Source organism: Protopterus annectens, chromosome 1.part2 (assembly GCF_019279795.1).
Source record: "Protopterus annectens isolate FY-2018-M chromosome 1.part2, PAN1.0, whole genome shotgun sequence".
Classification (NCBI taxonomy): Eukaryota; Metazoa; Chordata; order Ceratodontiformes; family Protopteridae; genus Protopterus; species Protopterus annectens.
The window spans coordinates 468,616,787-468,635,459 of NC_056727.1; the positions used below are offsets into that span (position 1 = coordinate 468,616,787).

At 36.7% G+C, this 18,673-nt stretch overlaps 1 protein-coding gene across 1 annotated transcript in view; it reads left to right on the plus strand.

Annotated features, from left to right (window-relative positions):
- Positions 1-18,673, plus strand: part of CFAP61 (cilia and flagella associated protein 61) — a 4,145,169-nt gene that overhangs the window by 3,574,406 nt on the left and 552,090 nt on the right. The window contains exon 21 of the mRNA XM_044057082.1: positions 6,377-6,551. Coding sequence (XP_043913017.1) covers positions 6,377-6,551 — 175 coding nt within the window. The remainder of the gene's footprint in view (positions 1-6,376; positions 6,552-18,673) is intronic.

Genomic DNA, 18,673 nt, shown 5'->3' on the forward strand with positions numbered 1-18,673 from the left:
TTTAAGCTTAAAGGAAAGATTAAGTACTATGCATAGAAATGACATTGGGAAACCTTACTACTCTACTAAAGTTAAAAAGAAAGGTAAAAATGATAAGGTTAATAAACAAGTAGTAAGGGTGCCAACATACTATGCTAGTAATAGTAATTTAGTCACTGATGCAGTTAAGAAGTATTGGTCGATATTGACTCAAGATCCAGAAATAAGACCGCTAATAGGTAAAACACCAACATTCATGTTTAGAAATAAAAAATCATTGAAGAGAATGTTCTGTTATAAACATGAATCAATAGAAAATAATGTAAATTTGATAGGCACATTACCATGTGCCAATTGTAACCAATGTCAATTTATTGAACAGAATAATAACTTTGTGCACCCAGACATACAGCATACATATATATTTAAAGTGAAGGCTAATTGTAATAGTAAAGATGTTATATATCTAGCTGTCTGTCAAATATGCTCATCTTTCTATGTGGGAAAAGCGAATAGGGAACTTAGATTTCGTATTCGTGAGCACCTGCTACATATAAGGAAGGGCACGCTGACAAACGCCCTAGCAAAACACGTAGTTCAAAGTGGGCAAACCCACTTTTTTAAATTTCAAATTATGGAACAGGTTTTATCAAATAAAAGAGGGGGCGATTTGATAAATAAAACGGAAACCTCAGAAACTAGATGGATAGTTAGACTAAGGGCTGATAGAGGCAAAGGCCTCAATGAAAGGATTCCAATGACGCCCATTTTAAAGAATAGGGCTCTTTTTAAATAAGTTTATCTTATATGAGTAAAAAACAAAAGTAAAGTATTGTACATATATTTTATATGTTCATATTTTTTATGCTTTTATTTTTCATACCACTTTTTATCTTGTCTCAAGATAGAACTTAATTTTGTATCTCCAAGTTGTATCAGGAATTTTAGTAAGGTTGTGTATGGCTTTAATTCTAAATAGGAGAATTGTTACAGATTTATTGCATTTAATTATTGAGTATATTTATATGGGACCACAACCAAATGTATCTATGGTCTGATGAAGTGGTGTGATACAACCATGAAAGCGCTAACATTGTTTAACTGAGCTCTATGGAAGATTAAAGTTTGTCTTAGTTCATTTTAAACTGGAAGGACTGACAGTGAGATTTATTTGCCTGTGGTAGCTTATAAATGCCTGGACCATAATGCCCTATTTGAGTACAAGGCATCCTGGGTCATTATTCTAGTAACAACCTATGAATCTATGATGTATTCTGTCTTCATATAAAATAGCAAAGAAAGTTACAATAGTCTTGTATAGAGCCTAATAATTCTTAGGTACATGTTTTGGTTAATGGCTTAGTTGGAAATAATGTTAACAATACAGAGTGTGCCTTATTACTCTCAAAACACATAAACATGCGTTTTCAGTACCTCTTCAGTACTTATCTGATAAATCTTGATTGGTGACCTGTATATGTTTCCAGTTTAACAGCAACATATGCAACAAGATTCTCTCACAAAAACAACAATCTCCTTCATCACAACTAGTGTCAGCTGTTCCTTTTACATTCTGCAACATATTGTAATAATAATCTCAGTGCTACAACCTTCCTCCAGTATACATTCAAATTTAACCATTGTGTCTTGCAACATTTTTTTATTTATTTTTATACATTGACTGAATTCTGACTGACTGATTCTCATATTTAACCAGTACTGCTGCCTTATATCACTTTCCATTTCAGTTTTTTTTAAATCATCAAAAAGTTAAGGCATAAATGATTATTCTACCATTTATCACTTAAGAAAGCAGTTTTAGTTCCTCTTTAATAAACATATTTCATATTCTTTTAACAAAACCTTTTTTTTTTTACTAGGGATTGCATGTTACCACAAGATACTGTAATGTTGCAGCTTCCTACAGTTACGGTATTTTGCTTATAAACTTTAGCTTTATTTACTGCATCAATCCATCATGCTTCTTCCAGGTTTACACCTTATTCATAGTTCACAGCACGTTATTACCATAGCTTTCAACACTTGCATCTCCAAAATGTGGAACACTACCTCTCATAATATAGAACAAATGGGCAAAATGTTGAAAACTTACTAACAGCTTACTAATTACGTCAACTAAAATGCTCACAAGATGGTTAAATATGTTATTTTATACTTATTAAAAGTTATTTTAATGAATTAATATAATTCAATGTTATTTATTACGAGTTTCAGCTAAAACAATCAACGCTGAATATGTGTCAGATTCATTCTGTGTGAATATGGACTTTTTATGACTCAGAATGGGGAACATTCCTCATAACAAGGTATACTTGAGAGGTATGATTACTGTATCTTATCTGTGTACTGCATCATGGTTTCACTTTTAACCACAGTGATTAAAATTAAATATTTCCAGTATTATCAATGTTATGGGTTCAAAATGTCCTTTAAACATTTCAGAGATTTGCTTGTAGCTCTTCTCTTTAAATTGCATCACCTAAATAGAGCCCCAAAGTAACCCATCCACAAAAACATCCATAACACTGAATAATGCTACCATATGCTCACTTTTTGGAATGTCATTTGTCATGAAAAAATGTTAATTCATTCTGTACATGTTGATGGCGATTCTACTGTTGGCCTAAATTTGATAGTTCTTCCCAAATAGGTCCTCTTGCAGCTGTCTGAAATATTGGAGTCTACTTACCTTGCCATTTATGTTCTACGCCAAGAGAGAGAGAGAGAGGACATATGAGGGGACTAATCACACTGTTTCAACACACCTTGTTAGCTGTATAGTGTTCAGCTGTATATGCACAGTATTCCAAAAACCCAGTGCTGCCAATAATCTTACAGCAATTTCACTATATTTCAGTATCCCACTGGTAATCAGAGTTATTCCCACACAGTCATTATAATCTCTTATTGATCAGACACCCCACTTATCCTTATCTTTCTTTTAGCAGTTAGAGTATCTAGTCCCCTCACCAGTATGTTATCATCAGGTGGAGACACTACTTTATTCACCTAGCTATCAGTGAATGAATTGCTTGTCACTCTTATGCATACCTAGCCTGGGTGCACTTCTTCTCTCTGGTCTCCCCCTAGTTAAAAATCTGTGTGTCCCATCAGCAGCCCTCCAACCCTCCATGTGCCATTGATTACAGCCTGTGAATTTCCCTCAATGCTCTATATCTCTCTTTCTCTCTGTCTGTCTCTCCCTTTGATGACTAGTAATGCTCAGTCTCCACTTTTACCCATCCAGATGATGACTGCAGTACCCTTCCTACACCTACCTACTCCAGCCATGCTTGTTGCTATCCCCACTGGTCTTCCTGCTACCACAACCTGAATACAGTACTATGCTTACACAGCTGGCATACCACATTAGGCATCCAGTTTATCCCATAACTATGCTAAGGAGGTGCATTATGATTCAGCTCAAGAAACTCAACTCAATGGCATAGTGTAGGGTGCCAAGTCAGTGTAGCACACATGCATTTTGTGCTGGGCTTCATTTACAGCACCCCGTGCTTCTTGGATCACACCCTACAATCATCTGTCAAACTTAGGACATGGAAACACAGACCTGCGTTTATGAGTGTTAGCCCAGGTGACAGCTGTTTTTTTTTTCAACATGGTGCTCTTCCAGATAAATTACTTGATTTCAGCTCACAAAGTGCCTGCACTAGAATAGAAGATATGCTTTTATGTCTTGACTGATGTAGTGCATGGATAACGCTTCAGCATCTCCAAATGCATTTCTGTAAACTATATGTTTAAGTCCTACACTATGTAGTTTGCATTTATTGCTTGTTCGCTGTGAGAGATCATTATTAAGGCTTTGCTGTTGTCTTGTAATGCCCTACACAAGTGTAGCTATACTTGGTTTACTGAATAACCAGAAAAATCAGTATTGCCCTGTCTAATAGTGCTGACTTGGCAATGGGCTGCTAGCGAATTTCAAGTTTTACATACAGTCCTCTGATGTGAAGGCTGTTCATAGTGTTGTTGTGTCTATGAACTTGTCTGCCTTATCATAAAGTGGCAAACTGATACTAACTGTTAATATTTCAAAAAGATTCTTTAAACCCATTAAAATATGGATCCCTTTGGGAAACTAACTCAAATATGTCAGGAAGATGCAAAACAATTTTAATCTTAAAGTTTGTAGGTATCTAACTTTCAGGCATCACAAAAATCAAAACTCGAACGATGCTATAACAAAGTCGCTAAGTTTACAGCAAATACCCCTTTCAGAACCCACCACTATGAAGCACTAAAAACCTAAATTGGTTAGAACTACTCCATCATCTAACATATAGATAGCTTCTTACCATCTATAAAATTATCCAGAATCTATCTGCTTGTCTAGCACTAAATAACATTCTACACAGCTATGTTCCTAGTTGTTCATTATGAGTCTATGACCAAAAACTCCTGTCTGTCCACAAACCTATCAAATCTGCTGGGCATTGTCTGTACTTATCTCTATCCATCAGGTCAGTTCCCTCCCTCCCATCCTTCAAAACTATTCTGAATGACTTCTCAGCCAAAAGCTGACTGTTCTTGCTCAACACCAGGATAAACTATATCCCGAAAGGTGGACAAATACCTATTCATACCTTATCCTTACTCTCTCTTTTTCACTCACTTAATTACTTCTGTCAATTTCTCTCCCATGGCTTTCTCTCTAAATATACCATAAGCCTGTTTTTCTCTCACTTCATATTGCACTTCCTGTTTGTATTATACTAACTTACCTTTACTTTTTCTATAACTGGCTAAAGTTTTTCTAACTATTAAATCATTGTCATATAACTAATGTTTTCATATTATGTTTAATTTTGTATAAATATTTCAACTACATTTGTTTTTTTGTATTATTTTTAAAGAATGTAAAATTATTATTCTTAAAATGTTTTGTAATACTTTGAAGCTTTTATCCCCAGGCCTCCTCTGAAAATGGGCTTCTACCCAGTCAGGCTTTCCTGGTAATCAAATGTCAATAAATAAATAAATAAATCTGCTAAGAAAATAGATCACCTATGATAAGAAAAGCTATTGTAGCATTATTTTAATCAGAGTTGTAAGACTATATTTAAGTAGAAGTAACATATTTTGAATAAAATAGGCATTATTTGAAACATACTGTTAAGAAATGTTCATGATTTTTAATATACTTGAGTTGTTTGTATGATTAAAACAATAAAATTATTTGTTAAAAAAATGACAATATGATTATGACTTAATCCAATGAAAAGCTGACCTGTTTTGACACGTATTTAATAGCCACTAACAAATTATTAGCATCAAGTATCCTGTTTATTTTTAGAGCTTATTATTCCAATATATTCTTCGATTGTACTTATTTTATAGATTATGTTTTGAATGTGTAATCACCCAATACTAGGATATGCATTTTAGTGAGCATTATAAATAAATATATTGTATTTTTATTTGTTAATATGTGAGAGAGCACATAAAAGACAATTGGGATCTTTTTGTTAATGACATGAAAGTGGGCCATTGTGGTATTCTTTGTGGAAGGAAGAGCCAGCTAGACAGTGATTTATGCAGTCTTGCATTTTGAACCTAGGAACTAAATCCAAATTTGTTTTAAATGAGGGGTGCCTTTTCAGTGGACAGAGAGCACCAGCCAAACTGCTAACACCTTTGTACAGTGCAAAAATGCTGCAGTCAAGATTAATCCCATACATGACACACTAATAGAGATACTTCATAAAAAGGAAGTATGTTAAATTCCTCTTTAACACACTTGTGAGACTTTATAAGCCGTAGTGTGGGGGGACATTCCTACTGAATGGTACTGTACGGTTAGAGACAGTAAGAGAAGTTTCACAAAGGTAGTGAGAGGCCTTGAGGACTTTTGCAGTGAAAGCAAATTATAGATTTTGCGTTCATTCAGATTGATGAATATATAACATATTAAAGATGTAATAAGCACCCTGATGTTATTACACCATCAGCCTGACAGGGGCAGCCTTAGCAGGATACGTCAACCTTTTTTTAGAGTGAGAGTGGTGGCCAGATAAAATATACTGCTGTAAGTATTATTGCTTTGCAAGTTGACATATGCAAGAAAGGTTGGAATTGATGAGGATAGGGTGTATACATATGAAAAATAGCTCTGACACTGCATAAATTGGAAGGTAGTTGTATATTTTTTAATTCATCTGCATAGCTGGACAACAGACTAGTTAAATTGTCAGCTGCATGTGCTTGCATATATACTACAAATCATTTTTGTGGTGAGTTTTGTTTAGATGCTGGTAAACAGGTTTTATCTATTGCATTCACACAGCCTAGATTTAAAAAGCACTACATACTAACATCCCAGTTTGACATTATCAATGCACTTTATGCATTTCAGGTACCCTGTCCATCTGGGGCAGATATTGGCAAACTGGTGAACAACAGAGAGCTCTCTGTTACCCCTGACCAGAGGTTTACTAAGGAAAAACCATGTAACCTGTTCACTCTGAATGATGATGAAGACTGTCAGCATGCCCTGCACTGGCTACAAGATAATTTTATCAATTTACAAGGTAAGTTTCTCAGTGACCACACATACTTTATGTTTATTATCTGATGAGCTTGCTAGTCACTGAATCCCTGCTGAATAATTTATGCCACAATGCATCTGCTTTGTTTCCTATTTCCATTTGCAGCATGGTGTCAGTTTTGGGGTTCCAGCCATGTTTGCTAGGAAGAGGATGCTAGTCAATTAACTGTAATTATGAGAAAAAGATAAGGACCCCGAGAGTGCTGCATAGTTAGACTCAGTACTTCACCTAATTATAGGATTGTGCTATTAATTATAAAGAATGCTTCATAGTTATCAGAAAATGCAAATCACTGGATTTAATTAAGCAGCATTAGAAAAAGCATGAGCATTTTTATTGCAGAATAATTTTCTTTTGCTTGAGAATTTTTCACCCTTTGTGCTCAATTTTAATAGTACAAAATATGGATGTATGTGTAACTGACTAATGTTTAGTAAAAAAGGATTCATTGATATTGCCTTTTTAGCTTACAAATTAGCCATGTTGTTTTCTTGGTCTGTGATTTTCTTCCATAAATGTTAAAGAAAAGCCTTTAAATCATCCATGAAAGTTTTCCTGTGCTGCAGCATGACTGTCGCATAAGTAATAAGTTGTATTTGACCTACATTCATCACCAGCCTTCAGAAGGCAAGCAAAGGAGAGGGAGCTGTACAACTCATCACTGCTATCCGCTGTACAGAAATAGTCAATGCCTCCACTACAGATAAAACTAGAGAGCTCCAAAGTAAAATGGCCACTAAGGCTTAACACCTATACAGCTCCTGGTGTAAATAATAGCGTTGCTTTACGAAGTTACAGTCATTGAGATTAATGTTTGCTGTATGACTGGTGGTGGGTGTTCATGTTTTTTAATTATGCGTATATAAATCATTGATCTTTTCTTTGTTATTTTACTCTGAAGAAGAAGTCTCAAGTTGTTTTTAAGATAAAAGCACCAATTGTTTTGCAATTCATGAGCATTTCTGGGGGGTTTTTTTGTTTTGTTTTTTTATTTCATGGCTAGACATGGCATGAAGATATCCGCACATAGGCACCACAGGAAAACTGAATCTTCTTAAAGGAAGTTTATTTTTGTGAACTTTCCTTGTGGATGAAAGTGCTCAAAAAACTTCCTTTAAAAAGATTCTGTTTTCCTGTGGTGTCTGTCTGCGGATGTTTTCATTGTTTAGTTATGCTATTCATCATAGGGTGGCCGCAGTGGTGCAGCGGTTAGCGTTGTCGCCTCACAGCAAGAGGTTCTCCAGTTCGATGCTCAGCTGGGGTGCCTTCTATGTGGAGTCTGCATGTCCTCCCTGTGGCTGTGTGGGTTTCCTCCGGGTGCTCCGGTTTCCTCCCACATTCCAAAGACATGCTGTAGATGGATTGGACACTCTAAATTGGCCCTAGGTATGATTGCGTGCATGTGCCTTCTGTGGAAGATTGGCCACCGGGCTGGCAACTTGACACCGTAAAGCTCCACTGCCAATCATGAGCGGACAGGTGATCCACTGTGGTGACCCCTAACCGGGAAAAGCCGAAAGAAGAAGAAGTTGTGCTATTCATCATCTGAGTGGTTTGTTTGTCATGGCATGAAGATGTCTTTGGTTTTGATTCATCCATTGGTATATAACTGCAAATAGTACAGTGACATTACTGAAGGAGGAAGTGTAACAGTCACTGTTTGTATTCCCATGCTGCTGATAATGAAGATGGGTAATATTTTATAACACACTGCAAGCTCTAGACAAATTCAAAACTTAGTAAATAAATAGTTGCTTGTATAAAGCTTAACATTTAGTAATAAATAAATTTAAAACTCTATGACACCTTAGCCAAATAGCCTTCAAGGCTTTGACAAACAGAACTAACAGCACAATTTCTTAAAGTAACAGTTTCCATTCAGAAAAAATATAATTCTCAGTTTATGACCACACTCAAACCACATAGATGACAAATTTGGTACTGGAGTATCATGTAACTTTCTTTATATAATAGCCACTATTTTAAATCATCTTTCAAATGGCGTGGATGGTTCGGTAATGTCATAAACATAATTTCCTCCACTGTATGCCCCATTTTTTAAATGTCTGGCCATTGCATTATTTACACATTAATTCCTAATTTCACCAGCATGTTCCAATGGTCTTTTTTTTTTGACTACACTCTTTGTTTCTCCTAAAAAAACTTACATTTGAGCAAAAAATAAATATATATATATATATATATATATATATATATATATATATATATATATATATAGCATTTAGCTTCCCGTATAAAAAAGTGGGATGTCAACAAAAAAAAAAAACACACAAAATAACACCCCCTGAAATACAAGCTAAAATTTGTTCAGCCAGATATTGTGCTCCACTTGATATGCACAGTTTCCTTACCTAAGTGAACTTACAAGCACCATAACAATAATTTCCTTTGCCAACAGTATTATATGCTGTACTACGACCCTTCCTTTACATAAATCACAAATTTTTCATTACAGATCAGGACTTGTCTATAGAGCTTCTATATCAGACTCATAAAACCAAATCCTACCTGTTATCAAGTATACGCTATGCTACCCCAGTCCTTAAATATATTAATATACTGCTAACAAAGAAAATAGACCACTGGTACAATAAAACTGTTAAATTTGCTACTGCATCACCAAGTTCAACTCATTACTGCTTAGCCCTCAAAATTGTGGTAGCTTGAATTCCCCTTTTACATCAGAGTTTTACTGTTAAAGGTAGCTCACACTATACTCCCCTTTCCGGACAGTTCTCTCCCTGTTAATTTTCTGCTGCAATGATGCTCAACCTCAAGACCACTGTTCTGCACATACAAAACTTCTTGACCTTAAAAAATCTTATGACAGTTTTGGTGACTCCTTATATACCACATATGTATCAAACATATGGCACTCCCTCCCCTCTATAATTGAGCAAATATCCTCATTCAATTTCTTTAAAGACAAATTAAAAAATAATGTATTATCTTTTTAATTCTTGGTTCTGCTCCTGTGCCTGCACTCCAGGATAAACACAATATATTCCAGTTCCTGCTACTATAATTCCTGTACATCCTATTTATTTCACTCTGATGTATCTTCTTTTCACACTGACTTTATATCATTACCAAAAATATACTAAACACTCTCTACCATACGTTTCACTAAACTGCTTCCCTTCTTTTGTTTCCTTTACTGGTCTTCTCTCCTTCTCATTCTAATTCCTTTTTACTGCTCTCGCCTACTCAGTTATATACCTGCTGCTGTTATAGGTTCATAGGTTGGTACTAGGCTATCGGCCCTAGGGCCTATACAAGCCTAGCCATAACAATTCCCTGGATATTTCTTCCCACAATATTTACTTCCCTTGACCCCTGTCTAGCAGGGTGACTGACATGATCCCCGGGGTGAATTTCCTATCTCCCATCCAATCGTCAAGGTTCCTTTTGAAGAGGGCCAAGGAGGGGCTTTGCTTTACATGTATGGGCAGTCTATTCCAGAGTATGGGGAGTCTCTGGGTCAGGAACGTATCCCTCCAGCATGTTTTGTTTATTGTGATGACAAGGTTTAGATCCCTAGAGCATGTGGCTCTGAGGGATTGGGATTTCTTTAAGTGGAGCATGTCCAACAGCTCAGGGTTTGACATGGCCTTGTATGTTAAGCAGAGATTGCCTATGAGTAGACGATATGCCACAGAGTATAGCTGGAGTTTTCTTAGACGGTCAGCATAGTGCATCTGCTTTACTCCTGTGATTCTTTTAGTGAGGTATTTTTGCTGCCTTTCTAGCTGTTGCAGATGTCTTGTGAGGTACCTACCAAATGGGGTGTTGTACTCTATAATGGGTCTAATGAGAGATGAGTACAGTGGGACAATGACCTCCTTTTTTCTGGATGAAAAGCCCATAGTGATGAGGTGTGCCACATAGAAGGATTTTTTTCTGACTGTTGTGGCGATGTGGTTATCGAAGGTGAGATCACTGTCCACCTGTGTCCCTAAGTCTCTCATCACACTTTCGGTGTTTAGTGTACTGCCACCTATGTGGTAATTCATGGGTACATGTTTTTTCCAAAAGGGGATAATTAACTATACATTTCTTGGCATTAAGCTTGAGCCCATGGCTCTGGCACCAAGCATCTGTTTCTGAAAGGCCCTTTTGTAGAATATCCACATCATTTAGGGATTCGATAATGGCTCCCAGTTTGCAGTCATCTGCGAACTTTGTTAGCCAGATTCCCTTAGTGTTGGCCTGTACTTCAGAGAAGTTGATGCCAAACAAGAGCAGTCCCAGGACTGAACCCTGAGGTATTCCACTTGTCACTTGTCTGGAGCTGGATTTGGAGTTGGCTACTCTTACAGTGTGGATTTTGTCAGTAAGCCAGTTGGCAACCCATCGAGTGATGTAGGGATTTATGCCCAGTTTAGTAAGTTTATCTATGATTCCAGAGTGGGGGATGGTGTCAAAGGCCTTGGTGAGGTCCAGATAGGCTGTGTGGAACCACCTTACCCTCGTCCACAGCTCTGGAGACTGATTCAAAGAAGTCAGTCAGATTCAGGAGACAAGATCGGCCCTTCCCAAACCCAAACTGGGTGAGGTCCAGTGTTTGAAGGTTGCCAATGTCTTTGTTTATAAGTTCCATGATAATGCATTCCATGCCCTTGCAGATCAGGCTCATCAGACTGATGGGACGGTAGTTTCCAGGATCCAAGGTGGATCCCCCCTTGTGGAGTGGGATAACTGTAGTTGTGCGTCACTCAGTGGGCACAAAGCCTGAGGTGAGGCCATGATTAAACATGACACTTAGGTGAGGTGCCAGTTCATTTTGTAGTTCATGTAGTACACAGCCCGGGATGTCGTCTGGTCCCATGGATGCTGTATTCTTAGCTTTGCGGAGTGGCCATGATTATCAGAATTTGGCAATCTTTTGGTATTGAGATGGGCCCTGTTCATGGTCATGCTACTATCTCCCAATCCTAATGTATATTTTTTATGCTAATTTTACTTTTTATATTTTATTTATATCAGATGTTGCAACTATCATATTAATGCCCCCCTCGGGGCCTCCACTGAAAAGGGGTCTTTCATGACCCAGTCAGACCACCCTGGTAAACAAACAATCAACAAATAGATAGATATATAAATCCAGGACACTCTGGCAAAACATTTTTAATAACTGATCTGTCACAGTATATGTCAATGCTGTCTAATAAAGATATTAATTTCAAAAATACAAAAAAGTATATATCATTTAAAAAGTACAAAAATATGTGCAAGTATACATACTAATGCTTCCTTCTGTGCCTTCCTACATCCAGTTTTAATGCCTCTAGTCATCAGTGGAAATGGATAACCCTTTTTTTACCACATTATGAGTGAAAGCCATGGAATCAAGTTTTGGTGAAGGGGCTGTTGTATTTAGAAGCTAGTGAGGCAACATGGTCTCCAAGGATGAAGTTCCTGATGCAACCAAAGCTCAAGGTTGGGTAGTTGCTGTGCAGGTCTACCCAATTCTAACAACACTTTTCATACAGTACTGTACAAAAAACAATCAGCAAATTAAAGAGTGTTTGAAACAGAAGCTAGCTGTCAGCTGGGTAAAAAAGTCCCCTCCAAGGTATTTAAGTGAGGTTGCTCATACTGAAATAGGCAGATGTTCACTTAGCAGAGAGTATGCATCAGTTTCATTTTAAGTTGCAGACATATCATTGGAGTAGAACAGTTGTGCATAATATTAATAATCACTGCCTGATCATGGGTAAAGCAGGATTTATTATTCCCAGTAAAATTTAAACAGTCAGGCTTTGTCCCATGGATAAAGCACACTGCTTGTGAGTAAATCCTGCTGCACCCACAGTCAGGTGGTAGTTTTTACCATTACTGACACTGGCTGTCCTGTAGTAAAATGTCTCAATGGCCTTGTGTATGTGCTGTAACTGTGTGTTAATAAGTCATGGTGTCATTAAGTCCCATATATAACATGCCGATTAAGTACAATGTGGCATGTGTAGCTTTGGTGGTTGTGTGGTTAGGGAGATGTTATTTAGTTAATCATTGAAGCAATATTCTGCGATCCTACTACCACTGAAAAGTATAGTTGACCATGCAACCCCCAGCAATCTCCATGCCTCTGTGTTTTAAATGTATTAATTCCTGAGATTAAATCACCTTGTCTATAAAGAGAAACTTAATTAAACCCCATTGCTCTGTGATCTTTCACTTCAATAGCCTTTTGTCAGTGAAGCAAGGGAACTGATTTGAAGATTCCCATTACATTAAAAACAGGAGTCAGCAGTCATGAAGTATCCATATTGGTGAGTGACAAGGAGTGCCATTGGGATTTATTGGTTTCTCAGTCTCCTTCAGTGCAATGATTTTACAGTATTTCAGGCAATCCATTCATAGCTTGGAGGTGAGATGCAGATGTAAAATGTTTAGTGTCATCTTGACTTATAAATGCCTTCAATTTCTTTAATATGAATTACAGACTGTTATCCCTAACAATTTGTTCAGGCCAGTCATTTCTTGCAATCATTGCCCTTAACATGGATATTATATTTTGGATATTTTACTTAATTTCAGGTCATTTTTCAGTGTTCTTCTTCTACCATTAAGAACACTGAGCACATAAAAGGACTCATAAAGTCAGCATGGCTACATTACTATGATGCAGCTGTCCATTCCCTAGCAAGTAGAAGTATTAGTTGTGGAGCATTTCACATCCAGTGTTGTTTTTGGTTAAGTATTTGATGTATGTACTAGTGCTAAGATACCACAAAAAGCTCTGGGCAAAGGACTTTATTTTCTTCAGATGTTCCTCATGCATAAAATGAAGGTGTAACAAGTTATCATCTGTAGGCTACCTTTTTCATATTTAATCCATATTGTTTTGACAGTAGGGACTCATTCCTGTTTTTATCACATGTAAATGCAAAGTAAGCTACAGAGATGATTTGTAAAATGCAGCCACTAATTCATGTTTATTGTTTCCTCGGGCTTTTTGTATTGCACTTTTTGACAAGCCATTAGAATTGCCATATTTTTTCCTCCTTGTATTCAGTGTCAGATTATGACTGTCTCTTCAGGAACCATCACTGTAAAATGTTTGTATCAGCATAGATATCCTTAGTTGACTATGGCTAAACCCTGAGTAACCTTTATTATAAGTATTGGTTGAATGTGCTTATTGCCCAGACTATGCTAAAGGATACTTTATCTACTTTGGCATAATCATGCTCAGCATTGGGCATTGACCCTGAAGCAAAGCAAATTTAGTGGGTCTCTATAGGAATTTGGAGATTATGCTATAGAATGCAACCACTTCCAGAACATGTGACATACTTCAGTGTGATAAGGCTGATGCAGTGTGTATAAGCCCTTCATCTGATACTGATGTTTTTTTTTTGTTTTGTTTTGTTTTTTTTTTTTGTTTGTTTTTTTTTTGTACTTGAAGGTTAATTCATAATCTTCTATACATTTTCATGGTCTGGCTGCATTTAACACAGCTTCAGTCTTATCTTGTGTCATGCATAGCAAAATGCTACTCATGCGGCTATAATGTAAATTTCCATGCTTGAAAACTTCCCGTAGTCTTCTGTTTTCTCAAAGCCCATTCTCCTCCGGCAGTTTACAACTCATTTTAGGTTGTTCAGGTACTCTCTTCATATTTTCCAATCAAAGTAATATCATATGGATTGCAGTGAATATTAGAATTTTCTGAGAGTACCTGACCCAGTTCCAAATGGTAGTTGCAGATAACACTCCGTAAATCATTTTATTTATTTTAGTTTGTTTACTGGAGTAGTACACTGGTCACAACAGACCATTTGCAGGCACAGACCTGATGAATAAGTTTAGAAAAAAGAAAATAAATAATAAAAATAAAACAGTTCAGTCTGTCAAATGGCTTAACTCCCTACACCCCCCCCCCCCCCACTCACTGTCACACTAGGCATACCACAAGGTTTGATTCTTGGCCCCCTTCTTTTTAACATCTTTACAAACCAACTTCACTTAGCAACCACAAACGCTGAAATAGTCCAATACACTGATAACAAAAGCCTTATCTACTCTGCATCCAATATCCAACTTCTCCAACAAAAAGCCCAAGAATCCTTCACAGAGATAGAACATTTGCTAAATAAATCACAATTGATATTAAACCCAAAGAAAACACAACTTATGCTGTTCCACCCAACAAATACTAATGACCTCACCTTCTCCATATTCTCAGCCAACAAGACCCTCATCACCCCAGTCCAAGAGGCCAAATTACTAGGACTTACAATTGACCAGCAACTAAGATACAGAAACATATATCCGTAACTATCTCCAAAGTCCACAAAAAGCTAGGGATCCTGTATTGTTGCAAAAGATACCTAACTTCCGAGTCTAGAATTGCTATAGCCAGAACCCATCTCTTATTAACATTACTTTATGCATCCCCAGTACTAACAAACCTAAATAAAACTGACCTGAACAAACTTTCCACATGCTACAACAAAACTGCCAAGTTCGCAACTGATATCAAATCATGCTCCCACCACTGCCAGTCCTTACATACATTACACTGGCTCGAATTTGCCAATTTATTACAATGCCACACCCCCGCTAACTATATATGCTAACTCCAGGATCGCACTACAGTGCGGAAAAGGGCATATACCTTTTACTTGCCTTATAGTAGTCTACACAGTGCCAGTACATCAATTCAGTGAAATGAGATACAGTGAAATGAGTTTTCAGTAATTTGAGTTTTCGGCGATTTGGTCCGGGTGAATTCAAATTCAGTGAAATGAGCTTTCAATGGAAAAAAAGTAGACCTCTATATATATATATATATATATATATATATATATATATATATATGTATATGTATATATATATATATATATATATATATATATGGGATCACTACATAATCTCGAAAGTTTGAAATACCGAATTTCAAACTTTCGAGACTATATAGCCAAAATCCCTAATTACCAAAACACCAGAAGCGTGAATTTCAAAATCCTGATCATCGGGAGTTTGACATTCGTGCTTCTGGTGTTGTGGTATGGTGGAAGGTCAGGTAAGTATTTCTGTTTAAATGTGTTGGTTAGGGTTTAGTGTGTAAGTGTGTGCTGTGACTGTGATGTCTGTGTGCGAGGGGAATGTAGGTGTGTGGTGGTGTTTCGTGTGTTTGTGTATGTAGTACGACCTTTGAGTTAGAATATTTAAGTAGGCTGGTGCTTGTCTGTAGTTTAGGTTTGTGTGTTTGTGTTCTGGGAGACGGCGTGTGTATGTGTATGTGTGTGGTGTATGTTCAATGTAGTTTTCGGTAGTTTGCATTTTGCGGTTTTGATGTTTCGGTATTTTAGTGTTTCGGGTATTTGGTCTCGGGATTTTGGGCATCGGTAGTTTGGGTTTTTGGGATTTAGTAATGGTTTTTATATATATATATATATATATATATATATATATATATATATATATATATATTTATAGGGTCTATATTATATATTTCAAGCTTCAAAATTTCGAACCTCATATGTTCGACAACATATGAGCGAAACTTGAATCTTCGAATATATAATATAAACATTAAAAAAACACATACCTTAACACTCTGAGCAGGGAGGCAAGCCCCCCTGGACCCCCCCCACACCCCCCTACTTAAATATACCAACTCCGAGACTGCACTTCAGTGCAGAAAAGGGAAATTTTCCCATTCTGCGCGTACGGAGCCATTGCCTTTCATCTTTGAACTTTTCAAAGTTCAGTCATATGGTGTTGACCATATAACATTCAAACTTAGAAACGTTCGATAATTTAATAGGGACCCTGTAGATATATATATATATATATATATATATATATGTTCATAGGTTCATAAGTAGGTACTAGGCTATTGGCCCTAGGGCCTATATAAGCCTATCCAAAGGTACCCTGGCTTTCGCCACCCAATAAAATTATTTTCCTGTGCCACGGTCGAGCAGAGCCACAGAAGTGATCCCCGGGGTGAATTTCCTATCTCCCATCCAATCATCAAGATTTTTCTTGAAGAGCACTAATGAGGAGGGTTGTTTGATATATAGGTTCATATATATATATATATATATATATATATATATAATGTGTGTGTGTGTGCGTGTGTGTGTGTGTGTGTGTGTGTGTGTGTGTGTGTGTGTGTGTGTGCGTGCGTGTGTGTGTGTGTGTGTGTGTGTATGTATATGTATATGTGTTTGTTTGTTTTTCTTTATTCTTGTATGTTATGTATTTTTAATTTGTCCATATATGTGACAGATCACATAGGTTCACATAAAATAAAGCACCTGCATGTTCACTATGTACTCTGATTCACACAGCATGAGCTGTGGAGGTGAACCATCATTACATTAATCTGCCTAGTCCTGGGAGGTAATACCTTTTGGAGCTGTACTGCCATGATTGCAGAGGAGAAGACATTTAAATATTATGTCAGTAATGGGATCCTGTCTTGATATGGATACAATTGGCTGCATCAAGTTACTTTGTCCAAGTACATCCACATCCAGAATCTCTCAGGCATGATGTTGCCTGATGTTGTTACTCAGCTGTGATCTGCTGAGCACAGCATCCCTATGTGTTTTCTGTGCAGTTTGTCTGCATTTGTCCACCTTTTACTTCCTACTCCTCCTTTATAGTGTATTTTGTGATTTACATGGTGGGAATTGTAGAACATGCTGCAGACCATCATTTTCGTATTAACTCTGTACATGGACTAATTTGTTTGCAGTTGTCTATGCAGTTCTGTTATGATTTAACATAACTTCTATAAACAGAATGGGATTTTTATCATGTACTAGCTCTACAAAATTGCATTCAATGTTGATGATGAATACCACTAAAAGTGATGATTGTCTCCATAGAATGGAACAACTTCAATTTTTTCCAAATGAAAAAACAACAAACCTATCTCTGCTGTGTCAACATATTATAGCTTGATCTTTTCATTTTAAACACTGAACAAAGTCAGTGTAGAACTAATTTTTTTCTTTTTGCAATTTATTTGCTTGGCATATTTTGCATGCTGTGATTCACATCCTAAAAAATTAAATTGCTTGCAAAGCTTGCATAGAAAATTGCAGCAGGTGGTTCTAAATTGAAAAAAGAATGAGTGTTCATGGATTTTGAAAAAAAAGTCATAATCAGTGACTGAGGAGTGAATCTGATAAAATATTTATTTTCCTGCAAATTAAAACACATTCCAATTTGCAAAGTTGCAGCATTTTGCCAAAAGCAACAAGGATTTTTACTGAGAACTTTGCAATGGAGGCATTTTCTTTAGCTCTGCATATATTAAAACATAAAACTTGTATACAGTTTCACCTTCTCTAATTATGAAATCTTAACTTAATTTGCATTGGGTCTATATTATATCATCGACCGCTTAGTTTGTCGAACGCTGAAACGTCGACAGATAAAGGTCGAAAACTTACAATCTTGAACGGCCAGTTAAGCGAATTCTTTCATCGGAAAATAATTTGCTTGATCATTATCGGGAATTTGCCCTTTCTCCAATGTAGAGCAATCTCGGAGTTGGTATATTTAGTTAGGGGCACAGTCCCCCACATTGTGGGGTGTGGGGGGTGAAGCCCCCCACCACTTTGTTACGGCTTGGAAATTTATGTTAGCTTGGTATGGTCAAGCAAATTCTTTCCCGATGAAAGAATTCGCTTAACTGGCCATTCAAGACTGTAAGTTTTCTACCCTTAGCTGTTGACATTTCAGCATTTGACAAGCAAAGTGGTCATTGATATAATATAGACTCTTTGCATTGATGTGAATGGTATGATGTATGTCTGTATGGCTGTGTCCTTGTATGAATTGTTTGTTTAGAATAAAGTAATTAGGGTAAATAAGTTTCACATCATTAAGTACAGATAACAGTATTTAGAAAGCTGATAATGACTTAAAAAAAGAAATTGGAAACCTATAAACAAAATGTTTAATTATCCACTGTTTCTTTAGCTCATACTTTTATTGTTAAATCATAAGAAATATACTAGGTATTATGGCCCTGTGGCATACAGGGATGAATACAACCCAGACTACCCAGGTTCTGCTAGTGAGCCTGGTTGCTGTAAGGAATGTAGCAGGGA